The sequence below is a fragment of the Harpia harpyja genome, chromosome 20 (assembly GCF_026419915.1).
Source record: "Harpia harpyja isolate bHarHar1 chromosome 20, bHarHar1 primary haplotype, whole genome shotgun sequence".
NCBI classification, from domain to species: Eukaryota; Metazoa; Chordata; class Aves; order Accipitriformes; family Accipitridae; genus Harpia; species Harpia harpyja.
In genome coordinates this window covers 5,152,248-5,167,590 of record NC_068959.1, presented here as the reverse complement: position 1 = coordinate 5,167,590, position 15,343 = coordinate 5,152,248, and the positions used below count along the sequence as shown (strand labels likewise).

The window sequence follows — 15,343 nt, the reverse complement described above, 5'->3', positions numbered from 1 at the left end:
CCCTACATCTTCCCACCCCCACTATAATATTCTCAGCATTCTTCTTTCTCCTTCCCACAGACTCTCTCCCAAGACCATCAGTTCCAAACCACCTTCCACACCCTCTGCAGCTGATCACTGCAATGCTCCCAGGTCGTCTCCACAACCCAAACTCCCTCCTGCCATTTCCTTTAGTTGGATGGAGTAAAGGCCTTAATGCAGAGTACCTGGAGGTATAGGGAGGGGGAAATGGAGAAAAGGATAGGAATAGCCCTTGAAAGGAAAAGACAGAGTAATCTAGAAATGGCCCAATGCTTACAATACCATTACAAGGTAATCTAGATGACTCCATGTTTTGAAGATTTGGAGGACTCTGTCCCACCTCCATTGCTTCACTTGTTTTGTTTTAAAAAAAACAAAACAAACCAAAATGACACCACCAAAAACCCCACTCCCTATCTCCTCAGGGAGAACTGTCAACCTGCAAGTTATCATTGAGCAGGTTCTCAGCTGATTTCCAGCCCATGGTAAAGATATTTTGAGGGCCCAGTCAGGTTCCTCTTTGAATTTTGCTTTAGATTCAGTGAAGGTTCAGAGTAGTGATTTTGATGAAGAAAACACTATGAGCTCAGACTGAGATTTTTCTATAAAATGCTTTCACTGAAAAATACTCATATCACTGTACCTGCAACAACTATCACAATATCTCCTCAATATTATGTAACAATGTGATTTCTTTCTAACACCAACTAAACACATTTTATATGATGCAATTACTTTGTGCATGACTATTTAAAACCCTGTTTAGTTGTGCATCTATACTGCACAGATTTTTTTCAAATATGAGAAATGTGTTCACTCATGCTCTTCATGCCACACTGACAACTCATTGAGTAACGTCAACCCCAAGATGCATCTTCTAGTCCAATTATACTATAGGGGCACATTTGAGCATGATGCATAATGTAAAGATACACACAGAAATCCCATTATTGTTAATGGAAACTATGTGCAACGCACACTCCCACACACTCTTTAAAAACTATGCCCCACGGAATCATTTTAAATAACTCTTATTCTACACAGTATGAACCTGTTATCTAAAAACTATTCCTTTGCCTGCTCTATTATAAAGGGACAAGAGACAGTTTACAAAGAACAAGCCTTACGGCTCCAGTCCCTTTGAGTTTCTAGCCTTTTCTCTTGAATACTAAAAATGTAAAGCAGTCTGTATCATTCAAATAACCTAATTTTCCAATCCACCTTCGTTAACATTGCTGGCTGAAGCCAATTACAAATGCCTTAAGGCTTATAGCCTCATAAGCATAGTGTGACAGGTCAAATTTTATTGTTTGCTCCATCCATCATTACTGACACAGTAATTCAAAGTACACAAGGCATAGTCTACTCACTGCTTCTTCTTTCTCCCTGTGCACCTGCTGTAATTTTAATGTAGAAGCTTTATTAATAAAAAGTACATTGTCTTCTGTCATTCAGTGCTGGCTTCTTCCACACACGTGAAAAGAAAAAGCCCCAAGTTATGCTTTTCTTCTAGCAGCATCTAATGTTCTCTCCTTTGGGGTAACGTGCCCAAGCAAGTCATTGCTGGTGATGCATTTCATCAACAAACACTTTTTAGATCTAATGCAATGTGGTAATGAGAATTAAAAAAAAAAAAAATTCAGCCTCAGAACAGCCAACACTGGGAAAAAAACCCCAAACTTTTGGAGTGACCTAGAGAACTAACCGAGATGTTCATTTACTGTGTAAAACATGGCTGATAGGCCTACATCTTCTAGCCTAAAAATGGGCGCATAACTTCATTTTTCAAGTTGCTAACGAGATGCAGTCTCATTTAATTCAGTAAGACTTCAGCACATATATTTAAAAACACTCCCTAGAAAATGGTAGTTTTTCTGAGTTTTTGGAATGCTGAGCAGCCAACAGTGGGACTGTTATGTTTTCAGACTTCTAATTATTGGCAAAAGTTACCTGGATGCCTAAAAAAACCCACTGCCTTCAACACTGTAGAAGCTCATAAATGGGAAGGAGAAAATCAGTGACATTCTAAACATTATTTCATCCCTCCAAAAAAAAAAAAAAAAGCATATGTGGGCAAATCAGAAAGGCATAAGGAGCAAATGTTTCCTGCAATGAGTTGCCCTTCTTCAGCATTGGTCTTTGCTATGTAATGAAAGTCGGTCCCCCACACTTTAAAAAAACAAACCAAAACCAAACCCCTGCAAAACATTAAAACCAGAATGAAACATGCATCTAATTTAAAATTATTTTAGCATGCTACAAATTGCTGTAACAAGATCCCAAAATATTCATTGTTGTTTGTCAATACCTTGGCGAAGAGTATTTTAGACACGTCTGAGTCACCCCCACACACCACCCTCCCCCCCTCCATTTTTTTTTTTTTTGCTTAATCTGGTAACAGCTGACATGTAAACATGAAGAGATGCATTATCATATGGCAGGTCTAACTGTTAAGACTAGAGACTCTTAGTGGGTAAACATGAAATGAATATATCCAATTTAACTAAGACATTTAAGTGACTCTTATCAACTGAATTCTAGTCAATTTAAATGAATGCAATTAAAAAAAGGCATAAACCCCCCACAACAGTGCACTACTTTTGTTTGACTTATTTAGAGTTTATTATCCTGTGGGAGCACTAGTGAAACTCAAGACAACAACCACAAAATCCTGCACAAAATCTGCAGCACCAAAAAGATGAGCTCATTCAGTTACTTTACAGAGCTGTATGAGTATTATCAGAACCATTTGGGAAAACTGGCCTGGAAAGAATTTAAGGGGGTTGGACATGAGAGAAACCACCTTACACTGCCTGAAACTTCATCTCTTCCTGTCACTCAGTGACAGTGTGCATTTGTTCGAAATCTGAAGGTTATTTTATTCTGCACAGGTTCTTATACTGCATTTCCCAGTGTGGTGTTTATACATCACTACCACAGCTACATATTGAGCAGGCTTTTTCAGGGAGTTTAAAGCAGTGTTTTCTCTATACTCAAGTTACCAAAATAATATGAAGAATGAATTACCACTTGCAGCAACATGCCTAATGGAGACATTTTATTGCCATTTCCCCCAGGTTCTGTGGGCTTAACTTGATAATTAAAACATTCAAGTCTGACAAGCCTTAACTATGGTAAAATAACAGATTCAGGAATTAAAGAAAAAAATACAGATTTAGAAACTGACAAAATATATTAAATTGCAAAGAACCCAGTCTGTCAAAGCCAAATTGTTTTGGACTGAGCAATGTTAGGATATGGAGAAACAAACTAAAAATATCCTTTCCCTGCTAGGCAAGGTTAGAGAAAGGAGATAAACATTGCCATCCCCCAATTAGAGCAACTTGCTTAACCCATAGTTGTTAAAACTTGGAGGTACAACTCTGGATAAATTTTGCTTTCTGTCAGGGCCTTTTACTCACTGGCCCCAGTAGAAATCAAAGCGGTAGGAATTTTAACTAATCTCTCTTAAAAGAAATTATACCAAGAATGAACAAAACCAGGTTGTGATCTATCTAACCCTGTCCCCAGAATGCCTCCAATATTTCTCTGTCCTGCCTTTATGCAAGATACGAGAGATCACCAGTCTCCAGCAGAACCAAAGCAACCCCCTTCTCTTTCCAACACTGACCAGTAGCTTTAACAGAGTTTTAAGTAGCCAGTTTCCCACAAAAACAATCAGCATCCTCTGTATAAGAGGGTTCTTCATGGGATTAAAAAGATATCTTTTTTTTTTTTTGCCAGTCAGTGTTTGCAGAACTGTGTTAATGAAGACTCCTTCTCCAAAGACTAAAAGGATAGCAACAAGCAGTCTCTGAAAGAACATCATGTCTTGAGCCACAGCAATTTCTCATTAATTCATAGAATATTAAACCTGGCAATATGACAAAACAGCCCCTACCCTGTGAAAATTGCCCAGAGCTCTTCATTTTTTCCTCTATCTGTTGATTCACTGCAGAAGCCTCTATTTTGGCTGTTCTCACAATTCATACTACGCCAGGTGAAAAATCTTGCAAACGTGTATATTCATGGAGTTTAGCTGGGAAGCTGTCACAGAAGTAGCTACGATGCACAGATCAGTAGTTATGCAGGCCTAGTTTTTCCCAGTTAGGATATAAAATTGGTAGAGGATTGTTTGGCATTTTGAATTTACTATCTGACACCACTGAAAAGCAAAAGCTTCTCCACTTCAACATAAAACTAAACGGGATTTGAAAGGAAGCTCAGGAATTTGCTGAATTGCATGGTTATTTAAGCCGAGTTCAAAAGTTGTATTTCCCAGCTCCCTCAGAGTTTAACAAAGGTTACCCTAACCAGGGGAAAGCACAGATCTCTGCGTCCTGGATTGTTTATTTGCGGCCAAAACACCCCTATGAGGCAGCACTGAAAAGAACATAGGAGACAGCCATTTTTTGAGTGCATTAATTGACCAAAGGATAAATTTCAGTCTTTGAGCATATGCAAAAATACCCCTTAGACATAACTCTATTAAGGCATTGGCATGGATTACAAGGCACACAAGAATCGAGATCTACCTTATCCCTGATTCTCTGCTCATTCCTTGAGACCATGCAGAGAAAAAACCCCAAACATATAAACAACAGGATGTCTTTAGGATAAACAGCACTTCATCAAATAACATCGCTCACCTCATGCTTCAAGCCAAATAAACTGCGCAGCTGCAGTAGGCACAGCACAGAGCTCTATGTGTTTTGCCTTCTGAGAGACAAAGTTTATTATTTAGGACTTGATTATGCAATAACGGCTTCATATAGCTTTTGGATTATAGGACTCGAGTCTCACTGGCCCAGGCTACAGGCTGAGGGAACATCTACCTTATTGGGAATACAGTAGCCAAATGTGCCCGAGTCAAACGAGTGGTCTACAAAGGTACTCAGCATTAGGCAAATTCTAGTTCTCCCACAGTCCTGTGGAGTTCCCTGTTGTTATTTGTGAGAATAAAGTCAGTAATGCTAAAAGCCTCATGCCAGATGTATTACTACAGTTAGGAAACCCCCTGCAACAAAATGAACTAAATAATGAAACAGAAATGAATGTTGAAAACCTACTACTGGAATAAAGTAGTAACGATGCCGTAAAATATTTTTCCTGTAGAAAACTCCATCAGAACAGTCACATACCATGAAACCCATCGATTTCCACAAAAAGATATTTGAATACTCCATTAAAAATCCTGACCAGCTTGATCAGAAAACTCCAGGAAACTTAACAACAGTGCTGTCACGTCTTATACAGACACATTTGACTTAAACAAAAAACATCATCACACCCCCGCAATCCCTAAATCATGCAAGCTTTTTTAATCATGACTTCAAAGTAGCTCTTCCAGTATTTTATTAAGGGAGCAAGTCCAGATCTTTCCAAACTACAAGTGAGGATAAGGTGAATTGCCCAGCATCACAACATAGGTCAGTGGAAGAACTGGGTAACGTACCAGATCTACCACATACAGGTTCAAGCCATGATAGACTACGTCAGGCCTAGACTCTGAACTCCCAGCAAAGAATTGAATTCATAGATTAAAATAAGATGAAGAGGAGTGGGAGGTGAAAGAATAATTTATTCTTGTACCTCCCACCAACAATCTTTAAACTTTGTACAGTGAGCAAATGCATAAGGATGACTTAATTTTCTTTTCCCTGGATTTCTTTAACCATATCCTACCTTGTCTTACTCTTCTTGTCTTTCATTCCCCCCTCCCCCCTCCCCCCTTATTTCATTAATTTTCCCTTACCAAGCCAAAGCTGAAAGTTAACACAGAATTTAATCCAACTCTTCATGTAACTGAGGACACAACAGGTCATAACACTCAGTAAGCCTCTGACGAGTATCTTGTTTTCCATCAGGAAAGGCTGAGTCATCCCTTAGACAAACCGCAGGCAGGGAAAGCTGTGCAAAACCACAGCTAGATAACAGCATCCCACACCTAGAGGGCAGGCAATCCAGCCGACACTTGGATTATGAAAAACCAAACCATGTTGCACTAAACACTAAACACTTGGACACTTCAACAAATATTTGTTAATTGTGCTTCTGAATACAGACTCCTCCTAATTAAACATAGTAGCCCTCACATTGTACATATTTAACTAATAGCGTCTCATTATTTTGGTCATTATTTTTTCTCCCATTTCAAGATTGTTGGAAAATTATTTCTCTTGCGCATCCCTTAATATCAAACTTGTTACCTAATGTTATGACAACAGGAGGTGATTTTTCCATTTTCAAACAGAGAGACATGATCATGGACTTAATTAGTTTGCAACGATTTAATTAAAATTTGCAGAACAACAATGTACCTAATTAGAAGCATAATAATTATGCCAAGGTACCTTTCCATCTTTGAAGGGACTATTAGTCATTGAGGTGGTATGTTTTGTAATTTAAGATCATCCTTATTTTCATTTTCTGATTAGTTAAGTGCAGTCATCGTCATGTTCAGGTAATTGCTTTATTAACTAGCTTAATTAAACTTCCTGTAAAACTGACAGCTACAGAGTTATTCTTCTTAATGTGTTGATGACAAAAACATTAACTAATTACATAGCGCTCTTTACAGGCCCTACTTACCTCATAAGCTTAATTCATTAGTACTTTAAAGAGCTTTGAAAACTCTGACTGCAATATACTATGGAAGTGCTTTGTATTGTCACAGTATTAAATAGAGCTGTTATACCCAGGAAACAGCAATTTCTCTTTACAAAGTTCTATAATATGGCAGAGAATGTACGCATTTAAAAACATTTGCATTTCAAGCAGTAACGAGAGACTTAGTGAAGTCGTTGACAAGCCTAAAGCCCACAGAGTTCAAAGTTAACAGGAAAGGGTGATAGAGGGTTTCTAAAGTTTCCAGAAATATAACAAAATTATGCAAGTCCAAAAAAATGCTAGGAAAAATTGCTGGAAGCAGGGCATGAGGACTGAACAGATACAGGCCACATCCATGTTCAAATTTTGTCATGCACAAACACTGAACTGTTGGTGCGACTAAAGAATCCCATCGCTCAGAAGAATTAGTCCGTCATCTCGAAAACAAAACAAGAACAGAAAACCCACCGCACATCATAGCCAAACTTCTTCATCCCCTTCAACTTTAGCACTTGGGTGAAGCAGAGGCAAATAACCCAGCTCAACAACAGAGACAAGTTTTGAAGACACTTCAGAAAAAGAACCAGAAAGGTTTAACGCCTAAAGGGCAGTAAGATTTTTCAAGCAGTACAACTGCCACATATGAAGCTAGACCAACTTAAGATCCATCAAAGTACTCAGTACCTTGTGTCTCCTATTGTGATAGTTTAGGTGACACTTTAAATCCATTGTAGCACAAGATCTGGGCATGGACCTCTCATAATTTTCAACATTTTCCCCATTTACCTTTGTGTTGGAAGCCAGCACCTTCGAATATTTTCCAACGGAAGATGAAAGAGAGAAAGATTCCTTTGACTAGCCCTCAATAAGTTAGTTGAGAGGCTGAAGGCTTCGATGTATTTGGTGGAACTGAGAGACCAAGTTAAAAATCCTGAGCCTCTATCTAAATTGACCAGTAAGCTTAAACATGGTGGTTTATAGTTTACATTTTATATTTTTTTTTTCCTGTGACCCTTGTATTATTGAGTGCTTTGGGTTGGATCGCCTTCCCCACTTTTATCAAGAAATTCTTGCCTCTAGGTCTACAATGTCTTTCTTCACGAAGAAAATTTTACTAATTAAAAAATAAAGTTGGTTTTGAGGAAAAGCCCTTCAGTTAGAAAACCTCAAGAAAGTCTGCCGCACTGACTTCCTGAGGATGCTTGGACCTGCTGTTAACCCAACACGTTAACCTGAGTAAGGATCCATCATTCTGTTTCACTCTTTTTTTTTTACCCACAGTATCAGTTACTGAGCATCTCTAGAGACATCCAGGCACAACACCACATTGCAGTAGTGGTCCTCAAGAATACGCCACATAGCCCGTATTTCTGCTGGGCCAATAACAGTTCCTCTGCTGCTCTGCAAATGGCTGCCTTCAGAGAATCCTAATCCCTTATAATTGAGGTGGATGGGCACAGTCAGTTCCCAGAATCACCAGCACTATAATTAACATAAGCAAAATGCTTTCTTTCAAAATGCAATCTCCGCAGAAAGCACTAGAACAAAGAGCATAACAGTCTGAGGATTATCAAACAGTGCAAACCAGCAAGATGATAATGCTTTTGCTATTTTGCCATACAGCCTTTATGAATGGAAGATTTTATTATCCAGTCAGGAATGAGTAAGACATCATTTAAAACAACAACTAAAAATGCATTTTATGTTACTTTCCTGGAATTGAATTCTTAAAGATTTCTTGAAGTTTTCATAAGAAGAGAACAAATCAAAGTCCTCCACATTCCTCAGGCTCTGTTGAGCATCATTCCAGATCAAGTTCTGCAGTCTTAATTTTACTTTAAGGTCTAAAACTAAACTTAAGGGGTAGAAACTAAAAATGCCAAGTAATGATATAAGGAATACTCAGAAACTGTTTAAAAAGAAATTTCTACCCTAGCCAAACTTGAAATGGAAAAGGAATAGGCTCCTTTCTTAAAGGGCAGTACTCTGATGAAGAGGAGTATGTTAGCTCCATTTTCAGCTCGCCTTATCTAAAGATAGGGATGCCTTCACTTTTGCATAAGAATCACATTAGTTCAGCCCTCCCATCCCTCAGCCTAGTATCCTGCCAAGTTGCAGACCCTTAAAAGTAAGAAAACTACAAAGGAGTAAAAGAAAGAGCAAATTAGAAACAGAACAAATCGGTCCTGCTGAACCACACCAATCGTCCCAGCTTCTGGTCATGACTGGCTTAGGGACTCAGTGTGCTAGAGGTTTACCAGCCTGCAGTGGATCCATTCTCCATGGATTTATATAAATCCCATTTATATCTTTGGCCTGCACAATACTGTGCTGCAGTGAATTTCACAATTTTATTTTGAGCTGAAGGAATAAAAATACTTCCTTTGTTTTGAAACTACTGACTTGTAATTTCATTAGATCTTGTATTATGAAGTACAACATTCCTTTTCTAATATTAGTCATGATTTCATGTAAAATAATGCTGAAATGTTCCAGTTAATTCTGTGCTTCCTTGCAGGTTCTACACCTCTGACAGTCATTACTGCCCTTCTCCGTGCATTTTCTAGTTCTACCATGACAGCTTTGAGATGAAGTGATGATAACTGAAGGCAATGAGAAGACCAGGCATTTACAGAGAAATATAATAACGTTTTGTTCTTGTTCTCAATTCCTTTTTTAACATTTTATTTGCATTTTTGCCTCATGGTGATCATTACAATGCCTTCTGAGAAACAGCCAGAATTATTCTGAGATTAAGTGGCTAAATTAGAGCCTGTGATGTACATATTTGGTTATTTTCTCTTAATGTGAACTACTGTGCATTTATTGACACCCAAGTTTCATCTGCATTTTATCAGTCAGTCATACTCCTGTTGTATCCTGTTCTTTTCATTCATTTTTACCTCAGCTAACAGTTCAAAGCGTGGAAAGAGCAAAACCCAGTACAAACACTACCGAGAGTGTTGAACGGTAGCCCCCAGTCACCAGTGAAATGCTTTGATGCTGTTCTGCCAGGGCACGAGCTATAAGCCCAAAGCCTGTCTCCCGTCTAACCCCTGCTGCGCTGGCAGGGAAAGGCAAAAATCAAACTGAGCCAGGATGGATCAAAATGCTGGTGTGTATGCGTATACTGCCTCTCTGCCTATGTGAGTAGATGGCCAATATACAATTTCAGAAGACTTTTTTCCCCCGCAGAAAGGTAGTGGCTACTCTCCATCTTTTGTTTACAAGCTTAGCACGAATCCTTTCATTTGCCCAGAATATCATTACATGTTCACCAAGCAGCTGATGCAGAGCCAGATAGGAATACACACATAGAAATGCAAAGCAGTGTGGTATTTGCCCACACTCAAATGTCTACCTTTTTGCATTTTCACAGTCAATACTAGAACATGCCAGCACTGCAGAGCCAGAAATACTACTTGCCAATAGCACTGCATGTGAAAAAAAATTATCAAAGAAAAGCTTTGATTTTGGAGACTTAAGGGCAAGAAAGAGCGATAACATTATCTGGTGAAAACTAATAGTGAATTTGAGGGAAGAAGTTGTATTCTGTTCATAAAAGATACCAGGAACCCATGATCATTCCTGACCATAAAAATGTTATTTGTTAGGACATTAAAATATACCATTTAGTTTTAATGCTCAGTCTAAAGTATTTTCAGCTCATTTACCAAAATTTGTCTTTTGAAATAAAAAAAATGTAAAATAAAAATCAATGAAGCAGAGCTTTTCAAAGAAATCGTAGAGACACAACGATGTTCTACAGGTTACTGTAATAACATACTCACAGATTTACAACGTACTGTATACAGCAAAGAACAATAGTACTGCTATAAGCATCTCCTTGATATTGCATAAAGGTTAAGCAGCTGTATCCTTTCATGAGGACTGGATGTTACAGAAAGATTACCAACCAGCATGACGCTAGAGAAGCCTTCAATCAAAAAAAAAAAAAAATCTAGAAAAAGCAACTACAAATATGCAATGTGACAAGCAATCGCTCCTGTGGAACGGTACCCAAAAAGCAATGAAACCCTACTTTCCCCAGGCAGTGGTAAAGGAGGACAAAATTCGTGGAAAAGAAGTTGCTGCACTTGAGAGACCAACAGGATGCTGGAATTTTCAATTGCTAGGACAGGAGCAATTGATAGTTAAACACACAATAAATGAAGATGAGATAAAGTTGCTTCAGAATAAATGTTTTAAAAGTCTCTTATAAAAAAAAAAATAATACTTCTCAGACACAACTTCTGGGAGGTAAGTCTTTGATAGTCAAGCATGTCAGCAATGGGAATTGTTTGATGTCTTCATTATAGCTGTCAGGCTTATATCGTAGTCACAATAGTTTGGTGAATTTATTACATTGGCAGAATTTCTGATGAAAACCATTTGGATCTTATGGCAAGAAGCGCAGAAGGTCAAAAAAAAAAGACTCAGAGCTAACAGAGATGCAGGTAAGATGCACAGAAATGAGCTCAATAGGATGACAGAATATGCAATAAAAGCTATTTACTACAGAATATCTTATATACTCTCAAGACTTCAGGCAGAAAAAGTTGTTTTTTCAAAATAAGCCCAATTTTAATCCTAAATACCAGTGCTAAATTACTGCATTACGTACTCCTAGAAAATATTAAATAGTAGCTTGTTTAACAGGCAACTTGGAGCCCTTTTTCTGCAGTCTACGTGTGCAAGGATGAGAGAGTTTCTGCTGATTTGCTCCTTTGGCCATGTAAATCCTTCAGCCGCAATAGAAGACATGCTTAAATGAATTAGCCATGGCAGCATTTTAATATTTGTGTCCATTAACGGATGAAGAATTCAAGCTGCCCAGCTGAGAAGATAATGTAGCTGCAGTATCATCACCACTATTACAGCCCAGCAGAGAATTTCTGCCCCCCCATCACTTTTTTTCCCTGGATTTTGGGGGGAGCTATTTTTGGATTTTTTACTGGTTGTCCAACCTTACCTTGCATGCAGGAAGAGAAGAAAACCTTAGGGGTATTCCCTAAACATGACTTCCAGTGCCTGAAGGCTCTATTTGGTAATGGGAGATCTGGACTGCTGAATGGCTCTGAAGCCAGCTTCTTTTATTGAGTCAAGCCCTAAGGTGACCATATTTTCAATACAACAATGAGCCAATTTATCCCCACTGGGTTATGGGAAATTTTTTTTATGGTACCATATATGCCACATCTGGCACACAAACCCATTAAAACTGTGGTTTAAATGAATTGTAACATGTTACCCATGCAGCCTAGGAAAAAAGTTATTAAAAAAAAAAGTATGTCACAAAACAATGATAGTGCCAAGTTATTTTACCATTTGGAGACCAAATCTTAAAAACAAGAACTATCCCAAATCCTCTTGTCTGAACAAGCCAATGTGATCAAATGAGTTTTTTCTGTTGCATCATCAATATTGAAAGTGTTCTACCCCATTAGCATGAATGAGCTATTTAGAGAAACATGAATCATGAAAGTTATAAGATTCTGATTTGTCATTCTGATTTGCTGTTTGTCAAATATGTAAAAATCTACATTTAGCAGCACTTTTTACACAAAAATATTCCAAAACTAAAGTAGACGGTAATTTAATGCTGCCTATTAATGAAAGCCATTTCATCTTCATACCACAGCCTGGTTGACTACTACTGACAGAATTTCAGGTCACAAGCAGAACTTACCTTGGTAGTATATGTATGTCCATCAGATCCACAGACAGCGTTGGCATGCGTCATGGGGCAAGGCTTGCATTTTACTATGTTAGCTGGTCCAGCCCAGTGCTTCTGGGCCAAGTTTCCTTTCTTTTGTCGAAGGCTGTAAAATAAGAGACACAAGGTTTTTTTGAACACGCTTGTATAAAACAGAAGAATGAAAGCTTCTCTGAATAAGGCAAAGCAGGATTTTCAACACAGTGTTGATTTAAAGCAAGTAAATTAAATATAGCTCCTAACAATGCTTCTATAACATGGCATATTACAGCAGGCAATCTAAAGAGTCATAAATTGGTAGGCAGTCCTAGATTTACAATACTTGGCAGCTTCATTTGGTTTATAACTACAAATGACTTCACTTAAGAACACGGCATTCTGCTGGACTACACGGCGTTTCTGGTGAAGCAGGCAAGTAACGTTATATCAGGTTGTATTTAGAGACATCTTCACCAGGCCTTCTCCAAGTTGCCAAGTTACTGTTAAGGTAGCAACAATTTTAAAACAAAATCCTTTGAAAAACATTGCAATTTATATTATGCTTATAAAAAAATTAATGTATAAAAATCACCAAACAACTTTGTCATTGTACATGCAGTAGCCCTCTCTACATGCCAGCTACTGAACAGCTGCTCTTCTCAGATCAATCACAGTCCCCCAGGAATGCTATAAATTAACAGAGAGCATCTCCAAATCTACAGATGCATTTGTACCATGGGAGTGACTGCAGTTGTCCTCAAGTCATGGACTACTCAATTACTGCGTTAAAAATGTCTACAAAAAAGACAGCTGCTCAAAAAACTTATTGCAAAACATGTGCAATTGATTCTGATTAATAGCTCATTTTCCTGTCATAATGAACTACTCGACTGATCCAACATTAAGTAATTATCACCAGCCTACTGTTGTAAGCTGATTAAAAGTTTGCTTTAGAAACCACAAGTCAATGTTACAATGCAGATTCATTTTGGCCATGTGTACTTGTCTTTCACTTGAAAGCATTTACAAGGGAAGGCGAGGCATCGCATCAGCTTTGCTGGAGATTGTTAAGAAAAATAACTGCCATCTGTTCTCATACCACAGTAAAAAAAAAAAAAAAAGATATAACAGTTCAGCTAGAAATACATTTCAATCCACCACTGAATGACTTCATCATAGTTTTAGAAAAATATATACAGATATTTTTTTAAAGCAATTTCACTACAGCTTGCAATTTGCTACACAATACTGACTCTGATGTAATGACACATTCAGCTGCTAAAATAATAAAAATTCTATTCTTTCATCTCAGTTCTAGTTTTCTTCAAGTCTAACCTTTGTCACAGTGATGACTAGTACTATTAAGATGCTTGTGTCCACAGAAGGAATCCAATCATGATATCATACATTATGAAAATAGAAGCCTAGTATTTAAGACTAAATTCCCTTGTTATTTTGAAGAAGTTTTCTTAATGCACAGAGCAGCTTTCCCTCTTTCAGACGCATTCTGCCTTGCAGAGTTACCATTATACCAGACGCTAAATGCTGCGGATGGGTTGTTACTTGGCTCTGAACCCCCAAATACAACTCTGCAGACATGCTCTCTTAGGCTAGAGCTGTACAAACCATTTATTTAAGTTTTCCAGAGTAACTGACTCTTCTGCAGCCCCCTTGCCTCCAACAATGCTTTGTTACTAAAATATAATGATTATCTTATTTTCTCAAACTGTTTCCATTACAGGCATTTCTTTTGTCTTTTCAGCTTGACAAGAAAATTTCCTCATTCACTTGACTTACAGCCCCGCACTTCTAGAAATGCACAAACTCAGAGTCAAAAATATGTTTGGATGTAGTCCTGTAGATACTGATGAGCAGAGACCGGAGATAGATGTGAAAGGTGCTGTGCTTCTCCTTTGGGGACTGCAGAAGGATGGATCATGGCACAAAGCAGACTTGTTACCTTTGCACAGACTTTGATTTCCACAATCTCAAAAGGCAGACCCTTGTCTATACGTAAAATTGTTAAGAAGAAAGTTTTAGGATGAGTTGTAGAAAAACATCTAAGAAATGCTAAACTTGAAGCGTATGATTTAGTGCCGTCGTCATCAAAGCCATTAGTCACAAAGCACACAGGATGGAGATGAGCGACTGAACTAATGAGCACCTCATCAAAATTAAATACAGATTGGAGTTCTTAGCTAGACTGATGCCTAACAAATGACAGGATCTTGAGGCTCTGAGTGACAAGGATAAAACACATTGTACAGCATTTGTGGACCAAACTACATTCAGGCATTTTACACTACAACCCTAAAAGACAAGTCCACTCCACACACGGCTGCTTGTCCCTCTCTGCATAGCCTTACACCTCCCAGCTCTTACTTTCTTTAATCCTACCTTGGCCCCTTGAAGACTGATAATGCAAAGCCAGTTTCTATTGGAAGAGTTTTCTGGAGCTAATAATGTTTTCCACCCTCACTTTAAAAAAAAAAAAAAAAAGTAATTTAATTTGTCCATTTCAAGTCATTTCAGCAGCTCATCAAGCCTGGTGGCCCCTTCCATCACTTTACTGAGAGTAAAAAGAACATGCACAGCCTTAGGCCTAAGCTCTGTTCTCACTGCAGCTGCTTTGAAGCCAACAGCAAGCCATGTGTGTAAAAGCAGAGCCTCCCCCTTAGCTAGGAACTATAATGGTTTCACCTGAGCTTGATTTGCAGTGAGTGTTTCACTTACTGACCCTGAAAGAAACACTATTCTCTTCCTCCCCTCCACATTCATCTTCAGGATCTTCTTTGGTTAATAAGAAGAAATTTATTCTCTCAAAGAGAGTGCTATTTAATAACAAGAAGAAATCACAGTGGATTACATCTCAAAGCATTTTATTCTTTTGAAAAGAAAAAGTTAACAGTTTTAGTAGCACTTCGTATGAGGTGCATAATGAGGCAGGGGATTGCTGCAAGACACCTGCAGCAATCCTAACTTCTGCATGTGTGATGTGATTAGCAGCACAGGACAGCA

General features: G+C 38.2%; 1 protein-coding gene across 1 annotated transcript in view; it reads right to left on the bottom strand.

The window, feature by feature from the left end:
- Positions 1–15,343, bottom strand: part of SPOCK1 (SPARC (osteonectin), cwcv and kazal like domains proteoglycan 1) — a 326,245-nt gene that overhangs the window by 91,606 nt on the left and 219,296 nt on the right. Inside the window, exon 5 of the mRNA XM_052771960.1 lies at positions 12,320–12,452. Within this exon, the coding sequence (XP_052627920.1) occupies positions 12,320–12,452 (133 nt within the window). The remainder of the gene's footprint in view (positions 1–12,319; positions 12,453–15,343) is intronic.